This window comes from Bubalus bubalis, chromosome 4, assembly GCF_019923935.1.
Source record: "Bubalus bubalis isolate 160015118507 breed Murrah chromosome 4, NDDB_SH_1, whole genome shotgun sequence".
In the NCBI taxonomy this organism is placed as follows: Eukaryota; Metazoa; Chordata; class Mammalia; order Artiodactyla; family Bovidae; genus Bubalus; species Bubalus bubalis.
Window position 1 is genome coordinate 162,750,975 of NC_059160.1, and position 19,326 is coordinate 162,770,300.

Below are 19,326 nucleotides of genomic sequence, written 5' to 3' on the forward strand. Positions count from 1 at the left end.
CAAATGTAACAAGCTGATTCCAAAACTTAGGAACAAAGGTCCAAGAAATAAGAAATTTCTTAGAAGATGAAGAGAATCATTCTATTATATTATGATTGCCAATTATAAAGCTACAATGATTAGAACAGTGGGTTATTGGCAAAATTAAGTTAGTAGACCAATTTAACATGAGTACAGAGACCAGAAATACTCCCATAATTACATGAAAATAAGATATAATGATAGATGAAGGCTTATGAATCAGGAGGGAAAGGATGAAATATGTTTTTAAAGGTGCTAGAAAAAGTAACTATCCACATGGAGTTTGCGTGAGAATTTATGAGAATGTCATCACGGCTTTAGTTAGGAGAAGGGTTCGCAAGGAAACAAAATTAAACTGAGTTTGACTATATTTAAAAGCTTCTGTATAATATCAAAAATTCTGTTCTAATTCTCCATTATCTTTATGTAGAAGTAAAAAAATCCCTAACAAAACACCTATTAAATAGCTGCTGCTACTGCTGCTAAGTCGCTTCAGTCATGTCCGACTCTGTGCGACCCCAGAGACGGCAGCCCACCAGGCTCCCCCGTCCAGAACACTGGAGTGGGTTGCCATTTCCTTCTCCAATTAGCTAGGAACATCTATAAAATAGCTATAGAAATAGCTATTTTAGGAATAGGAATAGGAATCAACATTATATGAACTGTGCAAGACCTTCGTGAAGGAAGTTATTAAAATTACTCTAAAAAAATGAAGCCTATCATGATACTAACGGCAAGAAGATGAAGAAGATGAAGATGAAGTCGCTCAGTCATGTCCAACTCTGTGACCCCATGCACTGTAGCCTACCAGGCTCCTCCGTCCATGGGATTTTCCAAGCAAGAATACTTGAGTGGGTTGCCATTTCCTTCTCCAGATCTTCCCGACCCAGGGATCGAACCTAGGTCTCCCACATTGTAGGCAGACGTTTTACCGTCTGAGCCACACTAACGGCAAAAACTATATTAAGTCTATTATCCTCAAATTAATGTATAAACTAATACAATCTCAATCAAAAGAGCAACACAATTTTAGTGGAACTTAACAAACTGATTCTAAGCTTCACCTGAAACAGAAAATGCGTAAGAATAAGACAACGGCGGTGAGAAGGAAAGGAAGCCGGCCTACAGACAGCGCAGCGCTGTGCCAGTCAGACAGTGAAGCCTGCGGCCGAGGGAGCAGAGTCTAGACCCACTGTCCAGAAACAGACAGGGGAACGTATGATAAATCTGGCACTTTTCAAATGCTCGGAGAAACGACTGGACTATTCAATAATAGTAGGAACAATGGCCTTTCTGCCTTAGAGGACGTCTAAGACAGAAAAGAAGCTATAGTAAAACTAGGTAAACGTAACACGAACGGGTGACTCATAAAGGAGGATCTACAAATGGAAATGTTTGTTTTATAAGGAATCAGAAAAACTGAAGTTAAAACAAGGTGTTTTCAACCACAACACTGGCTAGGAAAACAAACTCCGGAGACTGACATGGGCTACTGTGTGCAGAGTGTGGAGGAGCAGTCCTTTGATGGGGTGTGAACTGAAGGAGGTAGTTCCACAACATCCATTACATTTAAAAATCCACCTAATTTGAAGTCCAGCGATTCCATGAAGGTAGAATTACACTTAGAGAAATGAAAAGGTCTCTAGCATGTGTTAAATGAAAAGTTAGTTCTTAAATAATGAGGCTGATAATAACTGCATTTTTATAAATCACATGTAAAACAAAACAAGCTGCTGTAACAAAGAGACTCCAAAAGACAGTGGTTTAAACAAGTCAGGAGTTTATTTTGCTCTTAAGTAACAGGTGAAAAGGAAGCAGTTTGAGACTGGCAGGCCCGACTCCCCATCCTCAGCACACAACGCTGACCCTCTTGTGTCACTGCTTAAGCTCCCACAGGCATGTTGGCCAGCACGAGAGGGGAATGTTGAGTGAAGTGGATACCCAATTCCTTATTTCAGGGCGCAGTCTGGACATTCTCTTCACATCCCACTGCCTGTCACGTGGCCACATTTACCCATTCAGCAGAGTGTTAAGTGAGCAGCCTTGGTGTCCAGGTTAAAAGCAGGCGTCTTAGTAGGAAAGGAGAAGGAAAACGGACATTGTAGCAGCAGCTGCTGCCACATGTATCTGCAAAGGCATGGAAAACAGCTTGCGAGAATACACACCAAATACAGTACTTATCTCCGGAGCAGGAGCAAGAGGAGCGGAGGCAGAGTATTGCCTGAAATGTTTTAAACAGTGCTCATGTTTTAACTAAGGAATTTTCCACATTTCACAAAGATTTTACAATCCTTTATTGTAGCTTAATACCAATACAACCATAGTTGTTAAAATTATGATACTTGGAGCATTTTCACCTACGTATCTCCACCCAGAGGCATGATGACAAAGCTTACCAGTGTCCACACTGAGACACAGGCAAGGCAGTGACCAGCCAGGGTCTCCGCTGCTGGTAGGGCTGAGACAGGCTGCGAGTGAAGACCATCGCCCTGTGACTGCATCATAACTTTTGCCAGCATGTTCTACTTGAAGAGAAGGCTACAAGTTCCCTTGCTCAGTAGGCTTTAGATTTCAGTCAACAGAGGCATGATGCCCAAGCACTTCATACTAGTGAACAGCATCAGTACTTTAATCTAAGAACAAGAGGGATGCAATTTTCTTATAGGTTAAAGATAACAACAACAACAAAAAAAGAACTTTCCAGAAACAAAATTCATGAGTTTTGACTCCCTTCTGAGCCAAGAAGTCAAGTCTAGGATGTACCGACCCGTTTAAAAGTCTATTATTTTCAGACAATGATGGCAGAATGAAGATGATAGGATCCTCTTCCTCTAATAATAAACCACTCTAAAAATTGAATGAAATGAACAAGCCAGAATCCAGAAAAAGCAGCAGAAAATCCTGCTGGGAATTAGGACTCTGACTATGGCATTTCCTGTCTAAAGGGAGGGAGTCCATGGAGCAAAGTTAACAAAATCTCAGAGAACAGAACTAAAACCCAAGTCTTCAGTCAAAAGCTTCACGCTGCCCAGTAGAGCCTCACCTGACTCTGAAACCCACAGCCCTCCTCCCTGAGTGGCAGAGAAGAGCACAAGAGAGAGCCGGGCCCCGCTGCTCACCTTCAGTATGAGCTAGACGGGGGGAAGGCAGACGCAATGCAGAGAAATCAGAAAGTGTGCAAACAGCAAGCCGGAGAAAACGACTCTAAGGAACAAACAAACTGGACCACAACAGCTCTAGAGGACACAGGAAATCTGGTCAGTTTAGAAAACAAGACTTCAGAGCTGAGATGATAAAAGGAACAGTGAGAAGGAAAGAAAAACAAGGGTAAGAAAACAAACCAAGGATCGAAACGACAGCGTAACAGAACTCCAAACACGTAAGCAACAGCCAGAAACAGCTGCAGATGAAAAGCAGACCTCTACAACAGTAGAGTCATGGTGAATGCAAAGGGGAAAGAGAGACGAAAAGGCCTAGACAGAAGAAGGAGAACAGAGACGAAAAGGCCTAGACAGAAGGACAACAGCAAAGCCTGATAGAACGCTACCAGCATCCTCGGAAAGGAAGACCATGAGTCACAGAGACGAAAAGGCCTAGACAGAAGAAGGAGAACAGCGAAGCCTGATAGAACGCTACCAGCATCCTCAGAAAGGAAGACCACGAGTCACGGAAACAGTGTTCAAGGTTCCCTCCCAGCACGTCAGCGGAGAAAGGGCTGGAGTGGCGGTCGCCATGTGGTGACGGGGGTCTCTCTGCGTGTGTCCGGAGTCACATTCCTGCACATGGGCACGTCTTGGTGGTTTTATCTGTACTAACTTTTGGTTAACCTTGGGCTTTCTGTTTGTTTTTTTTTAAAGATAACACATTTCATTTTCCTAAAACCAAGAGTCAGTGTAGGAGGAAAAAGGTGTCCTTTGCTTAAAATAAAGCAACTTTAAACTGAGAAAACTATAACCTTCTGCAAATACACACCTCATCATTTATTATCAAACTATTCCATGTTTTACCAATAAAAAACTTGCCAATTTAACAGTACCTTAATGGAAGATTGTTTAAAGGCAATCGATAGGATTCAAAAGGTAACAAATTTGATCTCTTTTTTGAGTGGCCAATGATCGGTTTAAGCATCGGTATCGAGGTACCCAAATGATACTGTTAATAGCTACTGATGAACTGATTATCTGAACAGGTCTAACTGAATGTAAGACATGTTTTTAGCACCAATAACAAGAATGCTTGCAAGTTCTGGTCTATAAACTTCCAATGAGTAGTAAGTAATGTGTTCCCTGATAGCATCTTCTGGGTAAAGGAACAAATGTGTTCCAAGGATTAATGGTTAGGTCCCTGATTTTATAACATAATTTATTTTGGGAGGAAAAAAAAAGTCAACCCAGGTATTTTTAAAACAAGTTTTAGAGAAGAATTTCTTCTCTAAAGTTTTGTTTATGAGGTAGCTATCATTCAAAGTAAACGTCAAATACAGCCAGCTTCCACTGACAAACATGATGATTAAATAATTAACGTTTTCACCGGAAAAAGTCAATTAGAAGTCCAGAAAGTAATGCTGCTCAGCAGTATTCTGGCTTGAGTTTCCAAATGCCTTCGCCAGCAGAAGTTCTATGAAAAGTGCACAGACTTCTCAAGAGTTCTCTAAAGACACAAGACTGTGATGCTGATAACTTGGACTCAAACTCCTGCAGAATCTCCCGGGTGCTGGCCTGGCCATCGGCTTGGGCCTGAAAGGCAATGAAGTTTCTCATTTCCACCAGCAGGTCATCGTGTTCTGTGCTGCAGGGCAGCGGAGCAGTGGCTTCTGGGAGGCGCCCACTTTCACTTTCTAAGCGCTCTGGCAAAATCAGGTGGTTTCTAGCTCTCATTTTCGCCAACAGTGAGGACGAAGTGAGAGCCCCGGATGAAGACTCTGTGTCTTCAGCTTTTCCACTAAAATGCTCCGAAACATGATCTTTTCCCTCCTTCTTCACAGTGCTGTCCTGGAGAAAGAAGACCAGTGCATGGATATATTTAATCTCCTGTTTATGCTCCCACTTATTTCTCCAAAGGCTCTGAGGGGCCATAAGATAACACATGTGCCCAGGGTGCTGCGGCTGATGGGGGAAGAACGAGACACTGTCTGACGTAAAGGGAAAGGAGGAGAATTAAGTGTCTAAATTCACCTGCTCTTAGAGAACATTTCCTAAAAAAACCCCAAACTACACTATTTATTTCATCACTATCTTGAGTGATGAGCACAGAGGGAGGGCCAGGATTCCAGAGAAGATGTCTAGGAAAACTGTCTCTGGGAGGTACGGGCTCTGCGGGCTTTTCCTGTTCTTCCTCCTAAAGTTTCCCTGATCTGGGCACCATGGGATAAGAAACAGTATCAGAGCTGTACTTCTTTTCCTTCACTTTTAGATCTTTTACACCTGTACGCCTCATGTGAGTTTCCTCAGAACAGCAACAGAAATCTAGCTTTTCTTCATATTCCTACTGCTAAAAGAACGTAACATGGGAAGTCAAAAAAAGTTTCTCTACTTCTAGATGTGTTCAAATTAATCTAAAAGTAGGAATCTGAACCTCGGAGTTTTCAAATTTCATAAATAACACAACCCTTAAACAGAGAAAAAAAAAAAAAAAGAAAGTATTAAACGATAAGAACATGGCCTATTATTTACTCTGAGAGAAGCACTCCAGGCATTTAGGGGTTGCAGGGCAGGGACAGACGGATGTGATGCTCAGCTTGTAAATTACAAACAACACTCAGGCGATTTTCTAGACCTTTATTCTAGACAGCAGTGGTCCCTTGAGCTTGCACTTCACCTCTGAGAGGGGCAGGCAGTATGGGCAGCAACACCTGTCACCTACCCTGTGTGAACTTCTGGAGGACAAAACAGAGATTCTGCTACGGATCTTGGGTCAAAGGCTTTGTCTTTTCTAGGAAGTTAGCTGGCCCTTTTAAATTCACACAAAAGTGCTTCATAAATGCATGAAAGTGAATGAAATACAAATAGTAGATGTCATTATGCACCTTACATGTGGAATTGAGTAAGATTTCCATGGCAGTTCAATCCAGTAAATCTTGTGAGTGAAAGCAGAAAGGCTATCAGATTACCTGGCATTTCTCCTTTGGAGATGTTGAAGAGGGACGCTGAACAGAGAAACTGGAGTTCCTCTTCTGACCGAATCTGCTCCTAAGGAAAGAGAGTCATAGTTGATAAAATGTTACTTTGTGAGTTAGAGATGAGAATGCCCTTCTGACACTTGAACTCTTCTTGGAGGAATTTTCTTCTGCGTGGTTATTCTCTCAGAGCTGTGATGCGTCTGCTCTACCCACCTAGATTCCTATACTTTACTCTTCTGGGAAATTACTACTGCATCCCAAGGTAAGAACCACTCAATACCCTTGCTCAAGTCACAGTGGAAACCACCCTCGAATTCTAGGTAGGAAAACTCCTCTAAAAGAGCAGAGTAATTACTGATTGCTGAAACACAGCTAATCATCTTATTAAAGTTTAATTGTTATTCTACAACTCTATTTTATAACATCACCTCTTAAATCACCTCAAAAGAGGTTTCTCCTTTCCCCAGAAAACTAGCTCTGGAAAGGAAGGAATGAACGCCAAGAAGGTAAGACGGCAGGTGTATTTCTCTTAAGTTATGCACGTCTGGCTGGGCCGATCCCTCCCTGAGGGATTTTCTCCTCCTCCAGATAAACGGCAGGAGTGTCTCCACCTGTCCCAATTTTATTCCCAGCCCAACCAGTCTGGTCTCCTCACAAGCATGTCAGGGTGGCGACCTCTTACTTTTTTCCTGCTGGTGCACCAGCAAGCCCTCTGTGGCCAGTCCACGTGGGGACACCAGACGCTGCTCCCAGACACTGCTGCCGAGACAGTCTCAGAGCTCTGAGGGCGTCCTGAGCCACGCGGTTGGCCTCCGCCTCCACCAGGACGTGGTCTGGACTGGCTCCGTCCATGATGGCGTCGTGCTTCATGACGCTGTGCACACCCACTGGCAGGAGCAAAGCACACCGTGAGCAAGCTATCTCAGCGCACACACGATCACACGCTTTCCCCTGTCCAGGCTCGTGTGTTGTGTGTGGAGAAAAAAACAGGAACATTTTTGGCTGCTACTCACCCACGACCACCAGGACCCACAAACTTTTACAAACGTTGCGGATCTTCACCTGCACCTCTACCCAATGAGGGATGGACTGTCAACTATCACTGCATTGTATCACCAAAGCATAATGCTTTAATTACCACACTTCCACAAGTTCTTCCCTGCTATCTGGAAAATTTTAAAACCTTCTACTAATCTATCCTTTATTGAAGGGGGAAAATATAAAAGTATAAACAAAAATTACACAATTTCTAAACAGTAATGATCACAGAAACAGTACACACCAGAAGAATTCAATACTCATAGGTGGAAAATTCATAGACCTAAATATTTATATTAATAAAAATGAAAGAACAAAAATAAGTGAACTGAATTCCAAGCCAGTTTTATAGAAATTAGGACCAAAAACATTAAAACAACAACAAAAACAAAAAGGAAGAAAGTACTGAAGATAAAACCAAAAATTACGGAGGCAGAGAACAACCATGGATCTAATTAATTAATTAAACTGGTTTATTGAAAAAAAATCAAGAAACAATCTACTGGTTTAACCTGATCAAGGAACAAGGAGAGAAACAGATAAAAATTGGAAATGACAAGAGGGAAATTATCTTGAAATAGTCAATTTAAAAAAATTATTACAAGAGTATTTTCTATGCCTCCATGCAAATAAACTTGAAAATTAAATGACATAGATAATTTCTTAAGAAAGCAGGTCAGGAACTGTAGGAAAAAACAGAGAAAGTTACCAATGAACTACCTTACAAGAAAGCACCAAGCCCAGAGGCTTTCCTTCTGAGACATTGTACGTAAGCCTGCTTTCCTGAATAGAGACCCATTCGGAGACCTTTGGTAACTCAAGACCATCACCCTGGGAACACAATGACCTGTGAGATCTGAGCAAGACAGTCCCAGGGATGATTCAGCTGTGCAGGCTGGCCTGTCCTACAGGGTCCTGAGCAATTGTTAAATCTGCTTTCCTAATTTTTCTCCCTTGATATGAGCTATCAGCTTTCCTCCTTCCAGAGTGCCTGCCTCTGGCCATGCCCCTTCCTCTCCCCATGATCTGTCACTTGACTCTCCTGTGGCTGGAAAATCAGATATATAGAGCATGCAGAGAAATACTCTATGAATGTTCAGGTGGTACAAAGCTATCTCAAGCACTGCACCCCTCCTGCATGTGGTTAGAAGTCAGGTCCCACTGTTCACCCAAGGTTCAAATTCTCCTAGGAAAGAGAGGTGAAAATGATTTTTTTAAATGTCAGCACAGGGCTCCCCTGGTGGCTCAGTGGTACAGAGTCTGCCTGCTAACCAAGAGACACAGGTTCGATCCCTGATCCGGGAATATCCCACATGCCTTGGAGTAACAAAGCCCATACGCCGTAACTTCTGAACCTGTGCTCTACAGCCCTCGAGCAGCAGCTACTGTGCCCACGTGCCGCAGCTACGGAAGCCCGTGTGCCCTAGAGCCGGTGTTCCTCAACAAGAGAGGCCGCTGCAGTGAGCAGCCTGCACGCCACAACTAGAGAGAAGCCCGCACAGCAAGGAAGGCCCAGCACAGCCAAACACGAATGAACAAACACAATTATTTCTGAAGTGTCAGAACACTTCAGATCTGACTTCTAGAAGGAAAAATCCTTCCAGTTGAGTGCGCATTCCGCTCTGTCATGGATGCCTGCTCCCACAGAAGCAGCCCCTCAGTTCTATTCCTAGCATACCCATGGCAAGTTCGGCAAAAGGAAGTACCTGACTTTCTGAAAAGCTTCTCCAGGACGTAGTCGTCGTGGCTGCGCTCCTTGGCCTCGCTCTCAGTTTCAGGGTCTCGCCTCCGGTACTGCCTCTTCTTCACCAGGTGTGGAATTCGAGTTCCCTCAAACTTGGCGTCTCTGCGGTGCTTAGAGCTCTTCGGCTTCTGATTCGGCCTCAGGTGTTTCTCCATGGGCTCTTCTGCCACGTGATGTTTCATTTTCGACTTGTGCTTATAAAAATTATTTTCCATTTGCTCATTCTCCCAAAGAGCTTCTCTCTGAACCTGGCAGCTTTCTCTTTTATCAGAAAGACTCTCCTTTTCATTGATGCTTTCCTCACCAGACATCCCGCACATTCTGCTGATTCTTGGGGAATCTGAACTGTCCCCATTTTCATGAATCACTGAGGACTCCCGTGGTCTGGAGACTGTGTCTGCCTCTTCTCCAAGCCTCTCACTGCTGGTTAGACTATGAGGTGTCTGAATGGCATCATTCAGAGGAATGCCTTGGTCAGAAGTTACTGCATTCACGTCATTGACCAATGCTGCAGATACCTCTTCAGATGACATGGCAGCATTTGCGGACGTCTTACAATCAGGGAACTGTTTGTCCACTGGGACATTCTGGTCTGTTCCACAGGCCTGTTGAAGTCTTCTTTTTAAATGGCGTTTGGGTGTCTGCACATCTGAACCAGTTCCTATGAAAGAGAAAAACAAGCTAATGTCATACTGCATAATCCTTACTATTTCATTACTTTAAGTTAAATAATTTCATGGAATACCTGCAAAAATAGCACTTGTTTCAGTGCTCTGGGATGTATCAGGACTACTCAGAGTAAACAGCTCATAAAGATCATTGGACTTGAAAAATCGTCTTTGCTTTGGATCTTTTAGCACTCTATTTGTCAAAAACTGCTTGAAGATTTGTCTAAAAAGATAAAAATTAAGCTGGTATGAAACAATGTTTGGCTGCACCTCAGGATTCTAAACTTACAGCAACTGTTTATTAATAAGGTTAAAAACAGACTCAAAGACATTAAAAAAAAAAAGCACACACAATAAGCCATCTAAGCTTATTTTAATGAGAAAGAAAAAAAAAACAAGAAATTATTAAAAAAAAAACATACATCTCTAAAGTTACAGCAACTACTACAAGATTTCTTGAAGTAATACTTCTTAAAAATCCCCTGCTCCAAACCCTGGCAGCATGTCTCTCCCGCTCAGACACCCACAGCCGGGACAGCAGCTTTGGTCGAGGGGCGCAGCTGTGTGCACTGACCGGTGGTAGATCTTTTCTTCAATGGTGCCTGCGGTCAGAAGCCTGTACACCGTCACCTGCTTCTTCTGGCCAATCCTCCACGCTCGCTCCCGGGCCTACAGCAGAGAAAACCACCAAAGAAAGGGAAGTCGCTCAGTCGTGTCCGACTCTTCGCAACCCCATGGACTGTAGCTTAACAGGCTCCTCTGCCCATGGGATTTTTCAGGCAAGAATACTGGAGTGGGCTGCCATTCCCTTCTCCGGGACACAGCAGAGAAATGCGACTCAACAAGGGCCCTTCTCAGCAACAAGCGTTGACTCAGAGCCCGTCACTTCCTTCCACTCCCCAAATTAGAACTTTGGCTAATGAGGCTAAATACACCCAAGGCCTGCTAAGGAACACAAACAGGCAGGCGACAAAACAGACCAAGCCAGCTCTGCCTGAGAAACAGTGGTGTCAGTTCCCTCCCACGTCCTTTCTTCACACAGGTCTCGTGTGGATGCTGCGGATACACTGAGAAGACCCTCCCTCCAAGCGGAAGACAAGACATAGCCAGGACGTGAGCTCTACGCTGAGGCTAACGTGGCATGGAGGGCTGCTCCTGAGGGTAAGCCATCAGACAGCATGTCAGCAACACATTCCTTTACGAAAATAAACAGACCTGCGTGTCTGTGCTTGGGTTCCAGTCGGGGTCATAGATGATGACGCGGTTTGCCCCCGTCAGGTTGACTCCTAGGCCACCCACCCGAGTGGTCAGAAGAAACACAAATATGGATGTGTCCTGGAGGTGAGACATATGACACTCAGTAGGCACACACAGTCAGCTACAGCTGTTCACCTCAGCCCTCACACGTTCTACACACGGAAGCCTGGCTGCAGTGCAAGCAAGGGGCTATGCCGTAGAGACCTTTGGTCAGTCAAGATGGCAACTCACAGCCTCTGCTTTTCATAGCAATTACATTAGCAATGTCTGAAAACATTTTTAAAAAGGAATACACATTCTTTGTTTAAGCACATACACACATCCCAGTAACCCAGAAACGCATCTAGTTAACAGCTGCCCAATCCCAGACATAGGCACCACGGGTGCAGACCTCTGCTTCCGTCCCCTCCGCACAGCGGCACCAGGGACTTCATGGTTCTGCTCACTTGTTACCTCATTGTATCTTGTAATCAGTGGTTGTCTGGAAGCTATCGCCGTGGTGCCATCCATCTTGAGATAAGAATACTTTTGGGCTCTGAGGAATACTTCAAGGATGTCCAGCATCTGTTTGGGAGAAGTGGTGGAGGATGTAAGAGTTTAAAAATCAAAGGTACGCCTCCATGAGTATGCGACACTCATGCAAACAGCACCACAGCTTCCCCAACAGGCTTAAATTACAAGGGGTGGATAAAGAAAACTACTACAATGGTATTTTTGGTATTTCCATCCTTTTCTTACAAATTTTGTAAAAAGCAGGACATCTGAGTTCAGACAAAACTCAACCACACCCCAAAATCACATGGTAATAAGTCTCTTTTTAAAAAAGCCAACGTCTGGGCACCAACTCTAGAGAAAGATCCATCTCCTGAAGAGCTTTGCAGCTTGCCACTTCAGTATCAGTGGGTGGATGTGCCTTTGGAATCATTTTAAACCATATCCCATTTTTTTTAATTATTGATCATAAGTCATAAAGAACCGACTCGCTTCTTGTATGAGGCTTGTACACGCACCTGTCTGGACTGAGAAAACAGCAACACTCGTTGGCCCTGCTTGTGCCATATTTTCAGCAAGGACTCAACGACTATCATTTTCCCAGAACGTTTCCAGTATCCAAACTGATCTTCTTCTAGTTCCTCATCTGGAATGCCTTTAAGATTCTTGGGGCCTCCGGAAAAGAGATCAGGATGGTTGCAGATTTTTCTTAGGGCTACAAGTCCAGAGAAAATCTATGGTACAAAAGAATTATGTCCACTCAGATCACCCCATGGAAAATAATATTCACTTGAGAAGGAAAGGAAGGAGGCTGTTCAATACATAACACAGATTAAGAAGTAATCTTTCATCAGCTTTTTTGTTTTCTCCCCAATCACAGCATATTAGAAATGGGAAGAACTTTTACACATCTTTTCCTGACAAAGTTCTCTAAAAACAAAAAGTCCTGTTGGACCAAACATATCTACTGGGGCCATATTCAATTGCTGATGATTCTCCCTCTAAAAAAAAAAAAAAAAGGTATGCGTATATATTCACAGTATATAAAAAATTGGTTCATATTTTAAACATAAATAAGAAATATCATACCCATTCTCAACAGAAATCTGGGCTTCCCTAGTGGCTCAGATAGTAAAGAATCTGCCTGCAATGCAGGAGACCTGGGTTCAATCCCTGGGCTATAGCAAGATCCCCTGGAGAAGGGAATAGTAACTCACTCCAGTATTCTTGCCTGGAGAATTTCATGGACAGAGGAGCCTGGCAGATTACAGTCCATGGGGTCTCAAGGAGCTGGATATGACTGAGAGGTTCCAAATAGGAAAAGGAGTACATCAAGGCTGTATATTGTCACCTTGCTTATTTAACTTATATGCAGAGTACATCATGAGAAACACTGGGCTGGTTGAAGCACAAGCTGGAATCAAGACTGTTGGGAGAAATGTCAATAACCTCAGATATGCAGATGACACCACCCTTATGGCAGAAAGTGAAGAACTAAAGAGCCTCTCGATGAAAAGTGAAAGAGGAGAGTGAAAAAGTTGGCTTAAATAAGCTCAACATTCAGAAAACGAAGACCATGGCATCTGGTCCCATCACTTCATGGGAAATTGATGGGGAAACAGCGGACACAGTGTCAGACTCTTATTTTTTTGGGCTCCAAAATCACTGCAGATGGTGACTGTAGCCATGAAGTTAAAAGACGCCTACTCCTTGGAAGGAAAGGTATGACCAACCTAGACAGCATATTCAAAAGTAGAGACATTACTTTGCCAGCAAAGGTCCGTCTAGTCAAGGCTATGATTTTTCTAATGGTCATGTATGGATGTGAGAGTTGGACTATAAAGAAAGATAAGCACTGAAGAATTGACACTTTTGAACTATGGTTGTTGGAGAAGACTCTTGAGAGTCCTTGGACTGCAAGGAGATCCAACCAGTCCATCCTAAAGGAGATCAGTCCTGGGTGTTCATTGGAAGGACTGATGTTGAAGCTGAAACTCCAATACTTTGGCCATCTGATGCAAAGAGCTGACTCATATGAAAAGTCCCTGATGCTGGGAAAGATTGAAGGCAGGAGGAGAAGGGGACGACAGAGGATGAGGTGGTTGGATGGCATCACCTACTCGATGGACGTGAGTTTGGGTAGACTCCAGAAGTTGGTGATGGACAGGGAGGCCTGGTGTGCTGCAGTCCATGGGGTCAGAGAGAGTCAGACATGACTGCGCGACTGAACTGAACTGAGTGACTAAAATTTAGGGAAATCTGCCATGTAATTTAGCAAATGCATTTAAGTATTATACTCCTAAGAACCTCACTAGAAGTTCATTAGTTTACTATGTGAGTCAGAGGTTGAAGTCCATCAGAAAACATGCCACATGGAAAATACACAGATGGAAACAATGTGTGGCTCACAAGAGGGCTTCGGAGCCCCAGAGTGAGAGCGCCCACCTGGCCACCCGCAAGCAAGCAGGCACCTTCTACAGCTTTCAGCCCACGACTCAGGTCACACTCACAGTATAAAAGTTCAAATGAAAACGATAAACCACAAATTGAGCAATAATCAAAGAGTATGGTTATTCTAACTAGTAAACAGTTCAATAAATAACACATGATCTGAACAAAGCAGAAACACCGTCAGCACTGATCTTTCTTCCTTGAGATCTCTGCTGTCCAACACAGCAGGCACGAGCCACATGTGGCCACTGAGCACATGAAGTGTGGCAAGTTCAAACTAAGATATGCTACCAATGTAAAATACCCAATTCTGAAGACTCAGTACAAAAAAAGAAGAGTAAAATATCTCAGTAATTTAAAATTTGATTACATACTAAAATGACATTTTAGATAGGTCAGGTTAAATAAAATATATTACTAAAGCTGATTGCACCTGTTTGCTTCTCACCTTTTTTAATGTGACCATTAGAAAATTTAAAATCACACACATGGCTTGCATTCTCTCTCCACTGGACAGTGCTGATCCTACCCACCTAAGGCTTCACAACTCGGAGGCACGTGAAGGTAAGTCAGGGGAGATACAGGAGAGAGGAATAAATGTGAATGGCTTAAAAACCCCTACAGATGCCAATGATAGATGAAATAAACTGTTAAGAGATGGTTAAAAGAAAAAAATGACTTGATCTGGAAAGAAAAAAAAAAAAATGTAGATATTATGGGACACAGGCAGTCTTGTCACCCATATTCATCTCCATTTGCCTCCAAGTAGGGGCAGGACAGTGAATTTCAGAGCGTCCTCTGCTCCTCAGCTGTGCCTCCAACGAGGACGAACCAAAGACTAAGGAATTTTACATGTCAAATAAATAAATACATAAAATACAGTTCACACTTTAAGATACTGAAGCACAAAGAAGCTGAAGAGTTTACATGGAGCTTCTGACTAAAGCTGATGATAAAATTACTATGTAGGTTTAATAAAGAGACATTCACCCACATATATTGCTGAGTATGGCCAATAACTAAAGCGCTGTTACTTATACAAAAATGCATAATGATAATTCTTCCTCCGTGCGCCCAGCAGCCCCGGGCTGCTCCCGACAGTCTTCATAGGACCAGCAGTTGCTGTAGGACCCCCCGTTACAGACCCTGTGGTCTAGCGCATTTTCCCACTAGACCACACGGTGCTGGGTTCAAATGTAACAGTGCTGCAGTACAGATAAAAAGGCAGCTTCTCACACTGTGTGTATCTGACTTCTGGAAGGGCTTCAAAGAAGTAAAGGTTCACACTCGAACGCTTTCAAGACAGCAACAACAGTGAATCTCTGAGTAGTACTAGTCTCCTTTCCTCCCCCATGTCCCTTGGTCCACAGTTCTTTCTCTCCAGCTTCTATTAATACTATTTGGCTGACCTGCATCTCTCCATTGAGAATCCTGTAAACTTCTTTGGAATCAATGAAATTTTGGTAGACTTTATGTTGTTCATCTGTAAGACGGCAAAATAAGACCTAGGGGGAGAATTTAAAAAAAGACTTAAAAAAATTTAACGGTACAAAATAACTAAAATAACAAAATCAACTAATCAAAACAAGCATGATGTATATAATTTTTACAATGTGCTCTTAATAAGAACAAAACAAAACAAAAATACATCTTAGAGCTGAACAATGAACAGGTCCCTCCTTCACAGCCCCTCCATTTCCGTCATCTTTCCACCTGTGATCCCCAGGCCCCATGGTCCCCACCCCACTGTCTCTGAGTCTCTGAAGCCTGGCTTCCTGCTCCCAAGGAAGCTTAGGACCAGGTCCACAGCCCTTCCTCCATGCCAGCCTCCAAGGGCTCACACCCTCTCAGCTCGCAAGCCCCTCACCCAGACTCCACTTCAGCAAGCCCGACCAGGCTCCAAAACGTTGCTTGGCACCCTTTTTCCTTAGTTCTAAGCCACACACAAGATTACCAGACTGCTCTCTTGACACCACCACCTACCCTTCCAGCCAACTGCCCCTACTACTCCACGCCACTGCCTGTCTCAACGTCTGATTCATGTTGATGTATGGCAAAAACCATCATAATATTGTAAAGTAATCATCCTCCAATTAAAATAAATAAAAGAATTTTTTTTAATCCAACAAAAACAATAAAAATAGAAACTGAAGCTATCATGCCTGATTTCCTAATCATCAGTCTCAAAAATAATCTATCAGTACTTCTTCATCTGCCACATGTGGTTATTTTCCTTTATTTTCAGACCAACAGGTCCCTACGTGAGGTCCAGGACAATCCTTCCATCTTTGCTGCTGCTGCTGCTGCTGCTAAGTCGCTTCAGTCGTGTCCGACTCTGTGAGACCCCATAGACGGCAGCCCACCCGGCTCCCCCGTCCCTGGGATTCTCCAGGCAAGAACCCTTCTATCTTTGCACTAGATCCAAAAACCTACTCATCCTCATCAGGTCAGTGCTCCATGCCTTAGATGCTCCAAAGTCCAAGGGGAAAAACTCCCTGAAAGAATGTGCACAGTGGCCACCTCTTCTCGCCTTCCAGTCCCTCCTGAGCCCAGAAGGTTCGCACGTCACAGGCAGGGGCTACAGCAGGCCCACCTGCTCTGCAGCACCAGCAACCACACCCGTTAGCCTCACCAATTCTACTGCGAAAAGCAGAAAGAATGACAGGCACCTCGTGCTTTAGCAATGTTTTGATAATGCCTGGTTTTACAGACCTGTTCGTTTTTATCTGGCAAAGAAAGGCTCATTTTGACATCCGACTTCATTCTCCGCAGTAGGTATGGATTTATGGTATCTCGTAAGACACACGCACACTTATAAGCAGTTTTAACCTTTAGTAAGAGAAAAGGGAAAACAATTACTCTGTCTAAGGAATGTATTTGCTCTCACCTCACAACTGATTCCAAAGTTTAAATTCTTTTTAAAAAAAGAATGATCAATGGTTGTACAAAACTATTGGAAAATGGTTTGGAAAAATTTAAGTTCCATACACTCCAGGATGCAATAGCTTTCATAAGATGATCAGCAAAAACAAATAAACAAAAAAAACTTTTCATTAACCAAATATGTACAAAAGAGCAACCAGGTAATTTTGTGCCCTCTTCCACCTCTATTTAATTACTGTTATATACTTAAACCCTAAAGTAGAGATTTATTCAGTGCTTGACCCCACCCCCCTGCAGGGAAAAAACTGCTTTCAAACAAATCTCAGTTTATAATCTTATATTCTCCAATGGCCACAAAGGGGCTGCTACTTCACAAAACTGAAGATCAAACGCTAACTCTAGGGAAACGCCGCAGCAAAGGAAACAGCAGATAATAAGCAGAGATTACTGCCCACAGGAGATTCAGAGCGTAAATTCAAGGAAAGCCCTATGATCCCAGAAATGAAAGGTCACTGCAGCCTAAAATGCAGCAGATGGCTCTGTAATGGAGCTTGGCCACAGGAGATGGGCATTAACCACCCAGAGAAAAACAAAGACCCACAGCACAGGAAACCACACCCCTGCCATTTACTTAAAGGCAAACAAAGACTTCAATAAATTATTGATACTTAAAAAAATCTACATAGGCTTAACAATCTACTATATACTAGTTAATGGAACAAGAAAATCTCCAACCAAAGCTTAAACAAGTTACTGGCAAAATGAATAATAAAAAGAGCTTGACCATAATATATTAATACAGAAAAATTCATATTAAAAAATTAACATGGTAGAAAACACTTCAAAACATCCTAAGAACACCTCACTCAAGTCTGTATGTGTGCTAAATCAATTCAGTCATGTCCAATTCTTAGAATCGCTACGGATTGTAGCCCGCAGGCTCCTCTGTCCATGGGATTCTCCAGGCAAGAATACTGGAGTGGGTTACCATACCCTCCTCCAGAGGATCTTCCCGACCCAGGGACCGAACCCGTTTCTCTTATGTCTCCTGCACTGGTAGGTGAGTTGCTTACCGTCTGAGCTACCCAAGAATGGCAACTATGGCATTACCGACTCGATGGACCTGAGTTTGAGCAAGCTCCAGGAGTTGGTGATGGACAGGGAAGCCTGGCGTGTTGCAGTCCGTGGGGTCACAAAGAGTCGGACATGACTGAGTGACTGAACTGAACTGATGATCTTAAACAAAAAGGAGCAAATAATAGCAACACCCTTGCTCCCAAGGACTTTACAATCTAAAAAAGGAAAAAAGACAAGTGCACAGACTTCTGAAACAAAGACTTCAAGAAAGAAACGAGACTATTTACATCATCCCCAGGTGTCCCCCCATGACTTATCAACTATACAGAAGAGGAGGTAACTGCAAAGTGTTTAGAAATGTGGCACGCTCATCACCCTACCCAAGTAATCAGACCACCACCAACGAAGGGATAAACCCACAGCACGTGCCTCCAGATAGGAATGGAACACTAAGAAACGTCATTTCCGGGATATTCTTGCCAATAATGTGTAACCTGATTCCAATCATGAAGAACGGAAAGACAAACCCAAGGTAAGGGACATTCCACAAAATAACAAGCCTGTAGTCTTCAAAAATGTCAAGTCATGCAGGCAAAAGAAAGATTAGAGGAACTATGTCAGATGAAAGGAAACTGAAGAGACACGGGAATTACTGGAACAACTGACACAATGTGAATGACATACAGATTAAATAACAGAATCACACCACTACTACAAACCGTCTCCTGATTTACACTCCTGTTTACAAGATGGTTATCACATCTCTGTTCTTAGTAAATACAACTGAAGGATATAGAGGAAAGGGGTACAGTGTCTGCAACTTACTCACATGATTCAGAATAAGAAAGATAAACTCTGTGTGCATGTGTGAGAGGTAGGGGAGAGGGTGGGAAGGAGAAATAAAGCAAATATGGCAAAATGTCAGCAAAATGCTAAAAACCAGGGAATCTGGGTGAAGAGTGTATAGGTGTTCTTTTTACAATTCTTGCAACTTTCTCTTAAGTTTGAAATTATCCCAAAATAAAAAGTTAGGAAAAAAAACAAAAATCAGGATACCTAAAGGATAATGGGGGCTCAATGGAGGAAGAGAACTCTTATAAAAGTTAACTGAAGATCAAAACTCATTTAATCTCAAAATTTTAAAGGTATTAAAATGGTTTTCGATAGTCCTCCAATTTTAAAGATCTAATATCCTTTTTCTAGTTTTAATATTTCAAAATCTGTGACCACCTCTTTTGGTGGCAGGCTTTATTTCTGTCATAACCTGGCAGGCACAGGCCCTGCCTAAGGCTGTGCAGAGACTCTGCCCCCAAATGCCACGAACTGCCCTCCAGTTGGCCGATGTGTCTGTGAGTGGCATTTCCACTCTATCAGTCAGCCCGGCCTGAAAGCTCAGGGGTCAGCTGCAGCAGAGCTCGTCGGGTCTCCCCCACCCAATCTCCTTTACCAGGTTCCTTATCCGCCTCCATGTCTTGTCTATTCTGTCTAGAAAAGGCCACCTGGGACTGTTGCTCTCCACCTTCTTTTCTCAGGACCGCCACCCACAGCCAGGTCCAGGCTCTCTTCACCCTCACTCC

The 19,326-nt window shown here is 43.2% G+C and overlaps 1 protein-coding gene across 2 annotated transcripts in view; it reads right to left on the reverse strand.

The window, feature by feature from the left end:
* Positions 1 to 1,784: 1,784 nt before the first annotated feature.
* The window catches only part of ERCC6 (ERCC excision repair 6, chromatin remodeling factor), a 71,809-nt gene continuing 54,267 nt past the window's right edge, over positions 1,785 to 19,326 (reverse strand). For both annotated transcript variants that reach the window (XM_006061860.4, XM_006061861.4), the window contains exons 11-21: positions 16,502 to 16,618; positions 15,199 to 15,294; positions 11,857 to 12,072; positions 11,300 to 11,410; positions 10,805 to 10,924; positions 10,164 to 10,258; positions 9,667 to 9,812; positions 8,884 to 9,582; positions 6,822 to 7,026; positions 6,131 to 6,209; positions 1,785 to 5,012 (exon numbers count right to left, since the gene is read on the reverse strand). In XM_006061860.4, coding sequence (XP_006061922.3) covers positions 4,590 to 5,012; positions 6,131 to 6,209; positions 6,822 to 7,026; positions 8,884 to 9,582; positions 9,667 to 9,812; positions 10,164 to 10,258; positions 10,805 to 10,924; positions 11,300 to 11,410; positions 11,857 to 12,072; positions 15,199 to 15,294; positions 16,502 to 16,618 — 2,307 coding nt within the window. In that variant the 3' untranslated portion in view covers positions 1,785 to 4,589. The remainder of the gene's footprint in view (positions 5,013 to 6,130; positions 6,210 to 6,821; positions 7,027 to 8,883; positions 9,583 to 9,666; positions 9,813 to 10,163; positions 10,259 to 10,804; positions 10,925 to 11,299; positions 11,411 to 11,856; positions 12,073 to 15,198; positions 15,295 to 16,501; positions 16,619 to 19,326) is intronic.